Below are 17,787 nucleotides of genomic sequence, written 5' to 3' on the forward strand. Positions count from 1 at the left end.
CATCCTCTACTGATTTCCCAGGCCAGAAGCAGAGAGCTGGATGGAAAGTGGGGCTGCCGGGATTAGAACCAGCACCCAGGTGGGATCCCAGCAGGTATGAGGCAAGGACTTTAAACACTAGCCTACCATGTCAACACTAGGAAATAGCAAATTCTTAAACGATGTGTGGTATAATTGATCATATTGCATAAAGCATTTTATTTTTTTATTTATTTTTTATTTTTTTTTTTTTCCGCTTCCCCTCTCACCGCACCGTTCCCTCCTGCATAAAGCATTTTCTAAATATTTGTCTTTGGTACATGGAATTAGAAACCGATCCTTTGTCAAAGCCAAGTTTTTAAACATTTCCTTTTAAGTGACTTTCTTTCTATTGGTGACTAAAATGTTCTAGCTAGCTAGCTCCAGTAAGTTTCATTTCTGACTCTTAAGTTGCTTCAAGGTTTAGGATGAACCAATGTGACAGCTCTCTTCCAAGTGTTTTTGTCGGTTTGGCTTGGTGACAAGCCACATGTATAGTTTTTATTCTAGTAAGATAATGTTTGCTTTCTCAGTCTTCCATTGGGTTGGGATTATTTGAGCAATCACTGTGTCAATAATCAATTCATTAATATTGTGCCTATTCCAACCAGATATTTTAAGCCTTTTTGGCATCTATGGAAGTCATTTAAAAGCTCAGAAGTTTGAAATTTGTGGACTTTGGTATTCCCAAGGAGGCCTGCTGGGAATGTCAAAGGATTTATTCCTAATTTTATGGGGATGACCACTGATTAGGCTCTTTGGATCATATTAAGAGATACTGTCAAGATGTTAAGTAGTACAACCTTAGGATATAATAATGAGAGGTTAATGTGGGGCTGATGCCATGGCCTAGCGGCTAAAGTCCTTGACTTGAAAGCGCCAAGATCCTATATGGGAACTGGTTCTAATCCTGGCAGCTCCACTTCCCCTCCAGCTCCCTGCTTGTGGCCTGGGAAAGCAGTAGAGGATGGCCCAAAGCCTTGGGACCCTGCACCCATGTGGGAGACGTAGAAGAAGTTCCTGGCTCCTGGGTTCGGTTTGACATAGCACCGGCTGTTGTGCTCACTTGGGGGGAGTGAATCATGAGATGTAAAATCTTTCTGTCTCTCCTCCTCTTGTATATCTGACTTTGTAATGAAAATAAAGTAAATCTTTAAAAAAAAATTCAGAATATAGCAAGCTGCTAGTAGTACAAATGTCCAAACCTCACAATGGTCTAATGATCTGGTTGCATTATTTGTGACAATTGTTATCTTAATGAGAATGGCCTAGAGGCCTAAAGAGTACAAGTGTGTGTAAAGTCCTACTGTGAGTTTCACAGTGCTGTGTGAAATGTAGATGTCTGTTTCATATAGTTCTAATCATGGGTGCTTCATTCTCTAGGTTCCAACAGACCTAATGCATTCATTGGTGATAAAGTTGAAAGTTAAACAGTAAGCTACAGATTCCAACAGAAAGTATCGTTAACTCAGGTTACTAAGAGCAAGGTGTAATAGTAAATAACTGGTAAGTTTAAAATACTTAACAGATTTTTAGGAAGCTGTTACAAATACTGTATTGTTTTGTAATGTGTGCTACCTGGTATACATCTCCATGTCTATGTGACAAGCTATTTGATATCTTTAATTGACTAGTAGGTAAAAATGTTAGCTATGTGGTCTGTTTTAACTGACTTATAGATAAAAATGCTAAAAATGAAGGTTAGTAAGATAAATCTTTTCATTTGGATTTGAATAAATCCCTGATAGATTGGGGACATAGAAAAATCCCTCACCTTACTAAAATGTTTGGTGAAGACTTTAAGTATATTTCATTAGATCCTAACTGTGTGGAGAAGAACAAGTGATGTAGGGATGACAGATTCTTTGCAATGGGACCTGAGAGCACCCTGTGAAACCTCTGAAAGGTGACCATCATGTTTTTGTTTTGTTGTTCATTTGCTTGTTTGTTTTTTATCACAGAAATCAGGAGGGGATCCCGTGGCAGAGCAGGAGGATAAGAGAGGTGTATACTCCTGGTCCCGGTGAGACCTCTGGAAGCCTCCCAAGTTCTTCTCACTGCAGAAGCAGTGGACACTTTGCCAAGAATTGTCAGAAAGTATTCCCAGCACCATGTCCCACTTGCTAAGGAGGTCCTTGGAGATTTGACTGTCCTCAAAGGCCAAGAACTTCGGGGTCAGCCATTTCCTATTGGATCTCCCACATGGACAGATGCAGCTCAGGAATCTCTGCAGGTTCAAGGCTCTCAACAGGCTTTGGTGACACCTCAGATCAGCACCAAGTCCTGGGTGGTTCTCATAGTGGAAGGGAAGATTAAGTTTCCCTATGGGTAAAGGAAAGCAGATTTCTCTGTACTTAGCTCTAGTTTTGGACCCCTTACCTCTCTTACAGTCACCATAAGGGCCTCTCAGGAATTCCAGATTAGCTCAGGTGACAGAAAAAGACGAATCCAGAAGCTTTGTACATCTAGGTAAAAGTTAGTTAGCCTGTCCCGGCTCAGCCTGTACCACTGACCAGGCTCTCAACAGGGCATGTTTTCCATTCCCCTCTTCAGTTTTTGCTAGGCCTCATTGCTCTGAGGCGTGTTCATGTTCTCCTCATTTACTAAATCATTAGGGATTTCTCTTCTCATTTACTTAAGTTTCTTCCATACACCAATCATCAATACATGGCTTGGTAGAACTATACAACAAGTTAATCACTTGCCTCTGCCCTAAAGTGCAAAATTCTGTAAAGTCGTAACTAGAATATCACAAACTGCTGGATTATTATAACTAACAGCTAGTTTAAATCTTTTGCAATCTATGCAATGATGAAGATAAATCTTGAAATGTTTTTCATGCTGTGCTTTATGTTTGGCAGAATGCCTTCCCTAGACTCTTAAGGTTTACAATGATGGGGAAAGTATATATTTTTTTTAATCTAACACTCGTATGCAAAACTATTGTAGCATTTTCAAAAGTCAAATGATTTTAGATAATGATTTACAATTCTGTAAGTTTTTCAAAAAAATTTTTTTCATAAATCACAATTGTAATGCTGGACAAAAATGTAACTGCATGGACACTTTTTTATTTACTTGTTTTTATTGCAAAGTCAGTTCTACAGAGAGGAGGAGAGACAGAGAGGAAGATCTTCCATCTGATGATTCACTCCCCAAGTGGTTGCAATGGCTGGTGCTGAGCCAATCCGAAGCCAGGAGCCAGAATCTTCCTCCAGGTCTCCCACATGGGTACAGGATCCCACGGCTTTGGGCTGTCCTTGACTGGTTTCCCAGGCCACAAACAGGGAGATGGATGGGAAGAAGGGCTGTTGGGGTTAGAACTGGCGTCCATATGGGACCCTGATAAATTCAAGGTAAGGACTTTAGCCACTAGACCTTTGCACCAGGCCATCCAGGGACACTTTAAAGTTGACTTACATTCATCTGTCCTGTGATGGGTTTATATTGTAATGCCACATGCTAATGCCTTCACTGTTTCTGTGCATATCTTGTAATTGGCAGATTGCAATTTTATGCAGCAAATATAACTTCATGTGTTCCACTGAGTTAATTGAGTTCAATTATTTCAAAATTTATGACTTAAACATATCAAGTTAAACTAAAGTGTCCAGGTCAAATGTTCACTAGAACAAAGGTTGAAGCCTGACAATTTTTTGTTTTTCACTTCTAAGTTCTAAAACTCAGGTAATTCAAATTGGGATTTCCAAATGAACTCATTACATACTAAGTTGGGAGAAATTATAATTGTCCAACACCTGTTTGCTTCAGGTGAGCTGGATCAGTGGAATGCCAGGCTGGGCTGACTGTATGTAGTGGTGTATGCATCCAATTTCTTCTATCCCTGACACATTTTTCACAGATTACATTAAGAGTTATATTAGGGTCCAGTGCAGTTGGCTAGTGGCTAAAGTCCTTGCCTTGCTCATGCTGGGATCCCATATGGGCTCCTGTCCTAACCCTGGCAGCCCTGCTTTCCATCCAGCTCACTGCTTGTGGCCTGGGAAAGCAGTTGAAGATGGCCCAAAGCCTTGGGACCCTGCAACCATGTGGGAGATTTGCAAGAGGCTACAGACTCTTGGCTTCAGATGGGCACAGCTCTGTGCAATGTGCCCAATTGGAGAGTGAGTTAATAAGGAACAGCTTTTTCTCTGTCTCTTTTTTCTGTACATCTGACAACAATAAAAATAAAATAAATATATTTAAAAATGTTTAAAATTTTTATTACAAAGTCAGATACACAAAGAGGAGGAGACATAGAGAGGATAATATTTCCTGCAAAGATTCACTGCACAAGTGAGCGCAGCCGTCGGTGCTGTGCCAATCTAGAGCCAGGAGCTTCCTCCAGGTCTCCCACAGCGGTGCAGGATCCCAAAGTATTGGGCCATCCTCTACTGCTTTCTTAGACCACAAGCAGGGAGCTCGATGGGAAGTGGAGCTGCTGAGATTAGAACTGGCACCCATTTGGGATCCCAGTGCATTCAAGTTGAGGACTTTAGCCGCTAGGCCACACCACCGGGCCCAAAATTAGCATTTTTTTTCAGTTAAATTTAATCATACACAAACATTGTTCATAGGGCACAAGAGGCTAGCTATTATGTTTGTTGTGGGATTTGAGCGAGATCACTCCAGACACGTCTAGGGTTTATTTAGCAGTCTTTATTAACTGAGATTGGTGATAACAGGGCCTACTAGAAAGAACAAATCACAAATCCATACAGCAATGCAGTCAATCAAAAACCCTCAGAGGAACAAAAGGTCATTACTCTGAAGTCTATCCATTAAACTGAAGATCTATGTCCCAGCTTCCCCAGCAACATAAGTTATCCTAAGAGACATGCAACAAGTAATCTGGGCACACTTACAACACTGCACACATTCACTTTTCCCTGGCTTCTCTGCCCACATTCCATCACTGCTAGGCCTTACCTCTCCTGAAACTCTTGATACTACACAATTAGAAATAAAAAGCATCTTAGAATTAACCTCTTTATTTTCCCACCCAAGCACTGAACAGAGGGTAAGAAATACAGACATATGTATTTGAACTCCACGTCAGACCATAGAACCTCTAATTCTCTCTGTGATTGGAGTTCTGAATCCATTCATTGAGTTGTTGAGGGGAGGGGATCCACAAAGAAACCTCATTTGGGGTAATCCCAGACCTGTTCCTGTGTGTGCTTGCTCATACAGGTCTGGCAGAATCTGTCACCCAAATCCACAAATACACACACTGGTGGTTGCAATTGCTGGGTCAGTTCTGTCTCCAGCCCTGGTTTCTATTGAAATCAATGGGTGTTGCAGCACAGCCCTGTCCTGCCCAGCTCACACTCGGCCTTCATGTAAACCAACAGCAGCTGCAGCCTAGTCAGACAGACCCACAATAACCCCCACCAGGCCTGCCCCCTGTCCTGTTCCCATGCTTGCTGGTATGTGCAGCAGACTGATTCAGTCTGTCCCCCATCCCATTCAGCTCTTGTATATGTCAATGGGCACCTAAGGCTAGTTGATTTCAAAGAGCCCCACTATCCACTTCAGTGCCACTATCCAGTAACCACTATCCAGTGCTTGCAGGTGCCACTCTGCCTAGCCATGCCTGCCCCAGTCCTGGTTCTCATGCTCCCCACTGGGAGTGGCAACCCAAGAAGGAAGTGCCCACTGTTTCCCTACTGGACCCACTCCCACTTTTGGGTCTTGTACTCTCCAGGTGTTTCTGCAATTAAACTTGACAGAATTTGCCAGTTCGTACTGGGGTTAAGCCCAGCCAACCCACACCCACTCCAGCTTATGCATACACCACTACGTACAGTCCGCCCAGCCTGGCTTTCCACTGATTCAGCTCACATGAGGCAAATAGGTGTTGTAGCCCTGCCTTGTCTGGTCTGCCACCATCCCAGCTCTTAGGCTCACCAGTGGGAGGAGTGGTCCAGCATGGGAGCCTCTCTCAGTCCTCCTACAGGGCTCACTCTTCTCCTCACCCGCCTGGGGCTCACATGTGCTGGTTGAGCACTGTGGCCTAGACTGTAATGGCCCACCTCACCTTGGAATTAGTCAGTAGATGTTTTAGTCTGACCAGGCCTGACTCATCCCCAGTTCCAGCTCATGCTGCGGGGAATACAGACTAGGCCAGCCCAACCAGTTCCCTACTATCAGCCTTAATGTGAACTAGCTGATATTGCAGCCCTAACCAGCATGTCCCACACACGATTCTGGTTCTCAGATCTGACAGCCTGGCTCAACCCTTGACCCAAGCCAAATGCATGCCAGTGGGTATCCTAACCTGGCCTGGTCTGGTTTGCTTCCTGTCTTAGTTTTTGTGCTTACCTGTAGGGACTGTGTTCCTACAGAGGCGTTCCCCAAGCTCCTGCATCAGAACCCCTCCCTGGCAGATCTCATGCACACCAGTGGGTCCATGGCCCAGCCCTACTTAGTCTACCTCCTGTCCTGGCAGGAACAGTGGCCTTTCCTGACCAGCCCTCACTCATTCTCCTTCTTATTGTTGGGTGCTACAGAAAAATAAATGAATCTTATAAAAAATTAGTACAAGTCATTAAAAAACAAACACCATGTAAATAATCAATTTCAGGAATATGAACAGCATCATCCTTCATAAAACATGTAAGCTTTCATTAGATTAGAACAGAATTTTCTGAAATATTTATGAGTAAGATATTTTAAAGCAGAAGCCAAAAGTCACAAATTGTGGAAACCAAGTCACGGAAATACATGTATTTCATAAACAGGAAATACAAATACAATGTTTACCACATACAACACTTGAAAGCCTTTCTTTAGATTAAATTTTGACAAGCCTTCTCACTTGGTCTCTTAAGTATTGTTGTGAATATATAATCAGGAATTTAAACACAGATAGGAAATTGTACCATAGTGGCAAGATTATCAATATATTACTGTAACAATTTATTGATTAATATATTGTAGCATAGTGGCAGAATTATCAATGTGTACTACTGGGTCTTCTATGCAAACCAAACATAAACTGATGAGAGAATAAAGCAAGATTTCTAGGTATGCGATCAAGATATACAATCAAGTTACTATGTACTATTAAGAAACAATGCGGAGCAATATGAAAATTTAAAAATATATGGAAAAGGAAATGATCGTCAGAGAAGTGAGATTAAAAGGTTAATTTATACTGAATTTTCAGTTATGCATATTAAAAATCGTATTACCTAACGTCAAAAAGCACTATAAAGACGGTGGACTGATGTGAGAGGCGACAGCGGCCCCTGCTGTTGGAAGGCTCAAGCTGCAAGAGAGGAGGCCCCTTCCAGCCTGAGGTGAAGCCCCGCCCCTCACTCCCCCTCCCTCCAGAATCCTACCTCACTGCCCCTTTACCCCTTGTGCTTCTGATTGGCTGCGCATTTTCTGACGTGCTCATGGTCTGTGGGGACGGTCCAATCACGCGCGCCTGGGAAGCCCTGTGGCAGCAGGCAGGCGGTTGTTGAGGGGCGCCGCCATAGCCGCATTGCTGGTTGTGCTGGTGGAGAGGCGCAGGTGGCTGAGCCAGTGCTGCCCTGTGACCTCCCTCCCTGCAGGAGCCTCTGCAGGACCCCCGACTCATCAGAAGCTGGGAAGGGTGAGTGTGTGAGAGCATCTCCTGAAGCCCCGGGGCGGGCGGGCGGGGGCCAGGAGGACCTTGGGGTCCTCACTCTGCAACACTGACCTTGAACACTAGGCCTCCCATTTGAATCCATTGTGCAGTGAGGAGGGGGGAGTGCCCAGGACAGTTCGACCTTCATGTTGGGCAGGATTTCCTTTTTATTGGTTAAAGGTCTTGAGTTGAACAACAGTATCTCCAGCCCCCAGCTGAGTCCTCAGTGAAGCTTCTCCTAATTGTCTGGGGCAGTTTTCTTGTTGCTGACACCAGAGCAGCACAGACTCCAGCAGTTAGAACACACAGCCTTGTTTCCCTCCGAGTTTTGCTGCAAGGTTGAGGGGCAGCATGTGGTGCTGGCGTTGTGCTTGGCAGAGGCCTGGGGTGGCACAGCGACCTTGTAGACAAGCCAAGGGAGTGCACGGGGACTCAGGCCAAGGAGCTTCTCTAGAAGAACCTGCCAAAGGAGCTGTTAAGGCAGCACTACTGATTTATCCTGATGGCTTCTGGTATGTTGTCACCCATTCCCTTAAGTCTCATGATTGGGATTAAATTTCCCCTGAATTGTAGAGGAAATAAGTCAGGTTCAGCAAAAACATTAGGCAGGGACTAAATCTGTGAATGTCCACAACTCTTGCCTCAATGCCAAGTTCTGCTCTCTGCCCTGAAAATTCACAGCAGGAGTCACAGTTTCCTCCAAGATACAATTCAGTAAGTTGTCTTTTTTTTTTTCTATCTCATGAAGTAATCATTAGTTGTTTAGAAGCACTGTTTGCTGTGAACAATAGGCATGGGAGAAAAGCAGTGAATGCCCACCTGACACAGCACAGGAAGGCCTCACTGCCCTGTGTGGGTGTGTGTGACAGTGGTTAAGATGACATTGGGACTCCTGTGTCTCCATCAGAATGCCTGGGTTTCAGTTCTGTGCAAATGCAGTGTGCAGCTACTGCCCAGGCTGGGAGGCAGCAGACAGTGGCTTGGGTACCAGTGTGTAAAACCTGACGTATTTATCTTCAACTTGTGATCCTCTATTGAAACTTTTACATGGTCCTCGCTATACACTTTTTGCTTTTCTGAATTTCAAAATACTCTGTAACAAAAAACATGACTAACTTATCCTCTGGTTCACTCATTTCCCCTGAAAGAGAGCAGTAGATTGGGGGTTTCCATTCAGAGTGGCAGCTGATGCCCTTAAACTTGAGGGCATCTGTTGTTTTCCATTTCTATTTAATATAGCTAAGCCCCTAGGAGCTTTGCTAATTCAGAACTCCATTCCTTGGTGACATATTAATGTCATCTAGAGAAATGATTGATGCACTCTGGGTTCTCTCAGCCTTGGCTACCTAGGGAGTAAAAGCTTGGCAAAGGCCCAGGTAAATCCTAGGGTAGTGAGCTTGGGATACACAGCAGTTTCATTTTGCATCCACAAGTTGCTTTAGTCAGAGGATAACTTGTACCTAGAAAGAATCTTTGTGAAGGTGAAGTGTTGGTGGCCTAGAACACTTAACAGTTTGTGAGTGTATTTGTGACTGGTTTCATAAGTTATTTCAGTGAATATTTGCAGTGGTCCTATTCTGGTGGCAGAAAGGGTAAAAAAATGTGAATATATTTGACTGGTTTAATAAAAAGCTAATATTATTTGTGTTCAATATCTGGGACAAGAGTCTTTTAAGTTTAATTTTATTTTTACTGGAAAGCAGATATGCAGAGACGAGGAAAGACAGAGAGGAAGACCTTCTGTTCACTGATTCAATCCCCAAGTGACTGCAAAGGTCTGAGCTGCACTGATCCAAGCCAGGAACCCAGAATCTGGTTCTTAGTCTCCCATGTGGGTGCAGGGTCCCAGCGCTTTGGGCTGTTGTGTGCTGCTTTCTCAGGCCATAGGCAGGGAGTTGAATGGGAAGCCGGGTCACCAGTATTAGTACTGGCATCTACATGATATCCTGACCGCTGCAAGGAGTGGATTTTAACAGCTAGGATACTGCTCTGGGTCCTCTACATAACTTCTTTTATTTATTTATTTATTTATTTATTTATTTATTTATTTATTTATTTATTTTTTAAAGATTTATTCATTTTATTACAGCCATTTTATTCCCTTGCTGTTCTATGAGAATTTCCTTTAAAGAATGTGCTGCTCTATTTAGAATCACTGGGAAGAAGCATGTGGTCCTGAAAACTGTGTGTGAAACACTGCACCAAACATCCATGCCAATTCTTGTTTTTAAATTATTTCTTTTTGTCTTCTGATTTTAAAAAATCTTATTAGTACATTTCATTGATAAAATTTATGGAGAGTGATCTACCATCTCCTGGTTAACTCCTTAAATTCCTGCAAGATTGTGACAAAGTTGAGGCAAAAACAGGAACCAGGAACTAAGTCTGTGTCCATTTTAGCAGGTGCAAAGACTCACATACTTGAGAAATTTCTTGCTTGCATCCAGAGAGTGTGCTAGCAACAAGATGGAATTTGTTGTGGAGCCATAACACAAACACAGGAAGTCCAGGGTAGGGTGAGCGACTCTTAAGCAGTTTCTCATCCACTCTACTAGATGCCCACATCTCCTCATTTTAACTGAATATTTTAGATGGTGCATATTCTGTCCTCTATGAAGATATCAAGGATGATCTCCTGAATTTTTGGGTATTTCCATAGAGTCGGTAAAGTATATTTATAAATAATCTAAACCCAATTGTAAATAACACTGTCTCATTTCTGTAGAATTTCAGGTATACTCCCAATTTCTTGAGAAGTTCAGGAATGGTCTCAACTGTTTTCTCCTATGCTGTGTGTAATTTTTGTCATTCTTTTTACTTAATATCAAGAGCAACAATCTTGTTCATTTTTAGTAGTATCCTTTTTTTTTTTTAAAGATTTTATAGAGACAGAGAGGAAGATCTTCCATCCGATGTTTCACTCCCCAAGTGAGCCACAACGGGCCGGTACGTGCCGATCCGATGCCGGAAACCTGGAACCTCTTCTGGGTCTCCCACGCGGGTGCAGGGCCCTTTAGTAGTATCCTTTTGAATAAAGATTCATATGTTAAAAGGCATCAGAATGGAGAATGTGAATGTTTGTACCGTCATTTGGTGTCAAACACTTTCAGTGACCCAACATTCAAAAATCACATTGTACTTTTTGATTAATTTTTCTATTATTTGTTGAAAATCATGTGAGAGACATCAGTTGTAGTGTGATGTTCACTTTCTGATGTGGTTCCCTGCTAGTGTGCTTGGAAGATAGAATAAAATGACCCAGTTCTTTGGACACCTGCATGCCTGTGGAGGATCAGAATGGAGTTGAGGCTCCTGGTTTTGTCCTGGACCTTGCTGCCTCTTGTGGCCACATGGGGAGTAAACAAATGGAGGGAAGATCTCAGTCTGTCCATCTTTTCTCTTGCTGTGTATTTTTCACATTTAAGCAAATAAGTGAATTGTTTTTAAATAATCAAAAAGGTGGGAGTAAGGAAAATCCCAGGGACTATGGAAATTTATCATAAAATGATAATAATGAAAGATAAAAAAAATTTAATTAAGATTATATAAAATCCTGGGAAAAGAAAAGAACCTAGCATGATAGCCTAGTTGCTACAGTCCTAATCTTGCATGTGTCAGGGCACAAGTTCTTGTCCTGGCTGCTCCAATTACTATCCAGCTCTCTGCTTGTGACCTGGATAACAGTAGAGGACAGCCCAAAGTCTTGAGACCCTGCATGTGCATGAGAGACCCAGCAGAAGCTCTTGGCTCCTGGCTTCAGGTCAGCTCAACTCTGGCTGTTGTGGCCACGTGGGCAGTGAACCAGTGGATGGGAAGTCTTTCTCTCTGGTCTCCTCTCTGTAAATATGAATTTCCAGTGAAAATGAATAAATACTGTACAAAACAAAAATAGAATAAATAATTTAAAAAGCATTAAATGTGTTTTATACTGTGTAGATCAGGACAGTTTAAATTTTTTAGATATTGTTACTGTGAAGGGATGATTCTGATTTCTTTTTTTTTTTTAAGATTTATTTATTTTATTACAAAGTCAGATATACAGAGAGGAGGAAACACAGAGGAAGGAAGATCCTCCATCCGAAGATTCACTCCCCAAGTGAGCCACAACGGCTGGTGTGTGCCGATCCGAAGCTGGGAACCAGGAACCAGGAAACTTCTGGGTCTCCCATGCGGGTGCAGGGTCCCAAAGCTTTGGGCCGTCCTCGACTGCTTTCCCAGGCCACAAGCAGGGAGCTGGATGGGAAGTGGAGCTGCTGGGATTCGAACTGATGCCCATATGGGGTCCTGGGGTGTGCAAGACGAGGACTTTAGCCACTCGGTCACATCGCTGAGCCTGGATTAATCTGATTTCTAAAACTTCTACATGATTTTGATTACGAAGCACTTCAATACTATTGCAAGATACAGTGCAGTGTTTGTGTACATATACAGCCTAAGCTGAGTAAACCAGGTGCCCAGGCTTTACATGTATCTTTGCTTTTACAGAAAACAGGGTGCTCCATCTAGTTTTCTGCATAAGCTTATCCTATTGTAAACTGTAGTCACCACACACTGGGATGGGACACTGGATCTTGTTCCTTCTGTCTCACTTTCTTTGCTCCCTGTTCTACCTCCTTCCTTTCCCCAGGCCTCACTCTTCTCAGTCTGTAATAATCACGACTCAAAGTACAGCTGGGAGTTTTTGACTTTTATATATATATATATAACATGCTAGATCTATTTGTACATTTTCCTGATTTTATCCTATCCAGTTTCATTTCTTTTACAGTGAATAACAATATTTTATTTTTAGTGGCTGAATACAGTCTTGGTGTTCATTAGGTTTAATTATCAACAAAATCAGGGAAAAAGAATTCAAAAGCAAATAAAGGTGAGTCTTTTGATTCCAATTTCGGTGCATTTTATTTCCTTATTTACTTTCTTTGGGAAAATATTAAACAACAGTGAAAAGTTGGCATTCTTATTTGATTGCGGATCTTGGAAGAAATATATCAATATACCTCAGTTGATGTATATTTGAATATTTGTAGGTTTGCTCAACTTATCTATGTACATAATTGTAAAATAAATGTAGCATTTTACTGCATGTTTCCAGAAAGATATTTTTAATAATGTTATTCTTCATCCTGCTTGTGTGAAGCATTTGGTGTGTTGATTTGCATTTGTTGCCCTATTTTCTACATCCTCAGGCTAGATACGCTTTGATTATCATGTGTGCATTGAATGGTGCTGTTGAATTCACTTTATGTGTATTATGTGAGGAAATTTTACTGGTTTATGATTTTTTAAAATTTTTTTACATTTTATTAATATTGCTCTCATTTTATGATACTGCAGCATATTCCCTTATACCCTCCCCAAACCCCTCCCCCCCACCTAGTTCCTCTTACTAACATTTAGTTCTTCATACTCAGTCATATGTCCATTATTGCGGGCATGGACAATTGCAGAGAGTCCAGAATCCTATTGTCAAGATATAGTAAACAGTTTTGTTGTAAGTCCATCTTTGTCTGAAATCTGCTGCCCTGTCTCTGCTTCTGCTCAAATCAATCGGACCAGCAGGACTGACAGGTCTTTGGGTTCACCTCCCGAGCTCCCAATGAAAGTCCCTTCCCACCTGGTTGCTGGTGGAGTTCCGGCTGCTGGTGGAGTTCAGATCGCCATGCTGCTGGAGTATCAGTCACTGCAACATCACAACATTGTGTCTGCTGCTGTCCTGTGTCTGTCAGTCTCCAGGTACCCCTCTGCTGTTGTTCTGTCCTTTCCTATTTCCTGAAATATGTCCTCTCTGCTTCACCCTGATTAAATGATCTTCCGTCCGTTTAAACATGTCCTCAAAGAATTCTGCCATCTTGATTATCTCGGTTTATGATTTTTTTTAAAACTAGACTTGCAGGGTATGAAGTTATTTTATAAAGAACATTAAGAAATAAATACACCGAAGTCTAATCACGCTACAATGGAGATTGCATTTTGACGGAGCAATTACATTGTGTTTGTCAAGTTGAAACACAGTCAGATGTAAGTTAAGTTACCCGCTGTTGATTCAGTCTAGTTTTGGAATCTAAATATTGTTAGGCCCAGGATAAATTTGGAACTGTTTTTTTCCCTTTCAATGGTTTACAATAATTCTAGAAAATTTGGTGTTAATTTGGTAGAATTTAGTAATGGAAACACCTGCTGTTGACCTTTGGCTGAAGGCATTTTATTTCTGATTCATTGTTACTTACTGTTAATTTTGTCAGGTTTTTAGTGTCTTTCTGATTCACTTTGGTAGGCTAATACTAAGTATCCAGAAATGATGAACAACTTATTTGGTTATAATTACTGTTGGTAATCTCTAGTGATCCATTGTATTTCTTTTTTTCTTTCCAGTAAAGATCAATTTTGTCAATAGGAAAGGCAGAGTTATAGAGAAAGAGAGAGAGTTAGAATGCAAGACCTCAACTGGCTTTATCCCTCTCCAAGTGACTGCAATGGCTAAAGCAGGACCAGGTTGAAACCAGGAGTCAGTGAATTCTTCCAGTTCCCCCACATCAGCACGCAGACTCAAGCCCTTGGGACATCCTCTGAATTCCAACATGCATTAGCAGGGACCTGGATCAGAAATGAAGCAACCAGGACTTGGAGTGGCATCCACAGGGGATTGTCAAATCACAAGCAATGGCAGAACCCACCTGGTCCAAATAGCTCTGATCACTATACTTTTGTGAAAGCAGTTTTAATGTGTTCCTTTTCTACTTTTATATACATAAATCTATCTTTTATCTTTCTTTTTTAGATTTTTTTATTTTTTATTTTTTATTTATTTTTTATTTTTTTATTTTAAAGATTTATTTATTATTTATTTTTATTGTAAAGTCATATATATATATATATATATATATATATATATATATATATATATATATATATATTTGGAGAGACAGAAATAACTTCTTTCTGCTCATTTACTCCTCAGGTGGCCGCAATGGCCTGAGCTGTGTCGATCTGAAACCGTGAGCCTGGAGCACTTTTGGGTCTCCCACACAGGTCCAGGATCCTAAGGTTTTGGGCCATCCTCAACTGCTTTCTTAGGCCACAAGCAGGGAGCTGGATGGGAAGTGGGGCTTCCGGGATTAGAACCTGTGCCTATATTGTATCCTGTTGCCTTCAAGGTGAGGTCTTTAGCCACTAGACCACTGCACAGGGCCCTAGATTTTATTTATTTTTACTTTTTAAAAAGATTTTATTGTTATTGGAAAGTCAGATATACAGAGAGGAGGAGAGACAGAGAGGAAGATCTTCCATCTGATGTTTCACTCCCCAAGTGAGCCACAATGGGCCGGTACACGCCGATCCGATGCCAGGCACAGGAACCTCTTCCGGATCTCCCACGCAGGTGCAGTGTCCCAAAGCTTTGGGCCATCCTCTCCTGCTTTCCCAGGCCACGAGCAGGGAGCTGGATGGGAAGTGGGGCTGCTGGTACTAGAACCGGCACCCATATGGGATCCCGGGGTGTTCAAGGCAAGGACTTTGACTGCTAGGTCACGCCGCGGGCCCTAGATTTTATTTTTATTGCAAATAAGATATACAAAGTCGCGGAAAGACAGAGAAGAATGTTTCCCATCCATTGATTCTCTCCCCAAGTGGCCACAGCAGCATGAGCAGCACTGATCCATAACCAGGAGCCAGGAGCTTCTTCTGGGTCTCCCACACAGGTCCATGGTTGTAAGGTTTTGGGCCATCCTTGACTGTTTTCTCAAGCCACAGCAGGGAGCTGAATGAGAAGCGGGGCTGCCCGCTTAGAACCGGCGCCAATATAGTATCTTGGCACTTGCAAGGTGAGGACTTTAGCCCCTAGTCTACCATGCAGGGCCTTAATTTTTCTTAATCTAGCTAAAGGTTTATTAATTTTGTCTTTAAAAATTCAGTGTTTCCATTGTCTTCAGTATTGCTTGATATAGTTAATTCATTTCATTTCTTCACCAATCATTATTTTGAATTTCCTGTAACTACTCCTAGGTTGTTTTGTTTTGTTTTGTTTTCTTGTTCTTTAAATTTTTCTGGGACTTTAAGATCAGTAATTAAGTTGCTTATTTGACTTTGTTGTTGCTGTTGTTACTTCAAGTGTTAGGTATCTAAAGTCAAAACCTTTGGTTTCTATATTGCTCTGATGGTGGGTTCTTTCTCATTGGCAATAAGAAGTATAGTGGAAAATAAGAGTGTACCGTAGTTGCCATAAAAATACACTATAGAATTTCTGTATTGAATCACAGTCATTCATTTCTTGTGTTTCTAATGATTGAAAGCTTAAGAATAGGTGGTATTAGGTTTAGTTTCTGCTGAGGTCACTCCCTGGCCGACTCACAGCCTCCACCTTCCTGTACCCTCACGTGGTGTTTCCTGTGTCCATGTGCATCCTTTTCTAAACATTCTCAGGTACCGTAGTTTCTGGTAGTTCCCTTCTTTAAAAAACATATTTGAAGAGAATTCAAGATTTGGTCAAGGCAGGGAGACTTAGTGTTATTTGACCCTAGAAAAGGTTCCTCCCTGATCTGCATGCCAGGCAATTGCAACTGAGAACCCAGCCCTCTGTCTCCTGCTGACTGCCAGCAGATGACATCTCTGCTTTTTCTGTGCTCAGTTGCCTGTTCCTAGAACCATGCTCAGGCTTAGTGGTGTTGAGAGGTATGGGCCCAGGGCCTGCCAGGGTGATGAGGCTCTTGATTGGTCCTGAGGACACCGAGATCCCATCTTCACCATATGCAGTGTCCACTGTGGGTGAATCTCTAGAGAAGCAGCACATTTGCAGTGACTTTGGATTGGAAGTATTAAAGGTATTAGGGAGAAGTCCAGAGAGGACTGGTTTTCTTTTTTTTCTTTTCTTTTTCTTTGAAATAAACATTATTTTAAAATTTATTTTTATTTGAAAGGCAGCATTACAGAAAAAGAAGCAGAAAGAAGCAGAGACAGAGAGGCATCTACCATCTGGTGGTTCCCTCCCTAACTGTCCTCACTAGCTGAAGGTGGCTGGTGCTAGTTAAGAGCTTGGAGTTTATCCTAGCCTTCCACACAAGCACAGGTGCTCAAAGACTTGGACCATCCTTACTTCTTTGCTAGCCATTAGCAGGGAGCTGGATTATAAGCAGAACAGCCCAAGATGAAGCAGCATCCATATGGGATGACAGCAGAGATTTTGGATGCTTAGCCACAGGATGCTGGTGCCATCTTGTTGTGTTTTTGTTTTAGAGGCCAGGACAGAGAACATGTAGAGATTACTGTCAAAAGCTGGTTCCCTTCCCAAATTGTTGTACCATATTAGATTAAGTTAAAACTGGGAGCTAATGAGGCATGTATGGCGTCACAGCATGTTTATTAAGTGATATGTATACCCATGGTATCCTTCGAGATTGCTAGCTCAGGATTTGGCTACTTCTAATTAGCAACTTCCTGGATTGACAGCGAAAATATGCCACCAAACTGGGTTTCTAGCTATCCCTATGGGGGCACGGATGCAATTCCTCATTTCTAGCTTTGGCTTGATTCATCTGTATACCTGACTTTCCAAATAATAATAATAATAATCTGTAACTAGAAAGAGTTCCTCCTTTCTAATTTTGGCTTGACTCAGCTTGGCGCTTGTAAGTGTGTGTAGCATGAACCACCAGATGTAAGCTCTGCTTGCATTTCAAATAAATAAATATTTGTTACTAGCTGGAAGCTATGTGTTAAATCTAAGTATTCAACATAACTGAAATGTCTGCTTGAACTTCATATTTCAGTGATGTCCCAGGGTGGATTTGTGCAGGCAGGTATAATGGAATCAGGCATGGTGCTTGCATTCAGACCAGGCACTCTGGGTTGTATTGCTCCCAATCAGAAACTTTACCACTGTGATCAACTCTAATAGTTTTTACAAGGTATAAATAGGTAAAAATTGATGGTGGTGCCTCAGCTATATATTGGCAGTGAAAAACTGTAGAAATGGAGACTCTATGAAGGACCATGTCAACCAGTGGATTCTGCAGCAATTTCTTCGTGCTTGGAGTGGTGAGATTTGTCAGGAGCCATGCACTATAGCCACACTGAAGCCATTTTGAGTATAGACCTATGGGACAGTGGAAAACCCCCGGTTGGCTAGATGCTTGGGAAAGAAGTTATGAAACTAA

General features: G+C 41.9%; 1 protein-coding gene across 1 annotated transcript in view; it reads left to right on the top strand.

Moving 5' to 3' along the window:
- The window catches only part of LOC131482524 (zinc finger protein 585A-like), a gene marked incomplete at its 3' end in the record, with an annotated part of 58,582 nt that overhangs the window by 10,362 nt on the left and 30,433 nt on the right, over nucleotides 1-17,787 (top strand). The window contains 1 exon segment of the mRNA XM_058676942.1: nucleotides 552-562. Within this exon segment, the coding sequence (XP_058532925.1) occupies nucleotides 552-562 (11 nt within the window).

Source organism: Ochotona princeps, chromosome 18 (assembly GCF_030435755.1).
Source record: "Ochotona princeps isolate mOchPri1 chromosome 18, mOchPri1.hap1, whole genome shotgun sequence".
NCBI lineage: Eukaryota > Metazoa > Chordata > Mammalia > Lagomorpha > Ochotonidae > Ochotona > Ochotona princeps.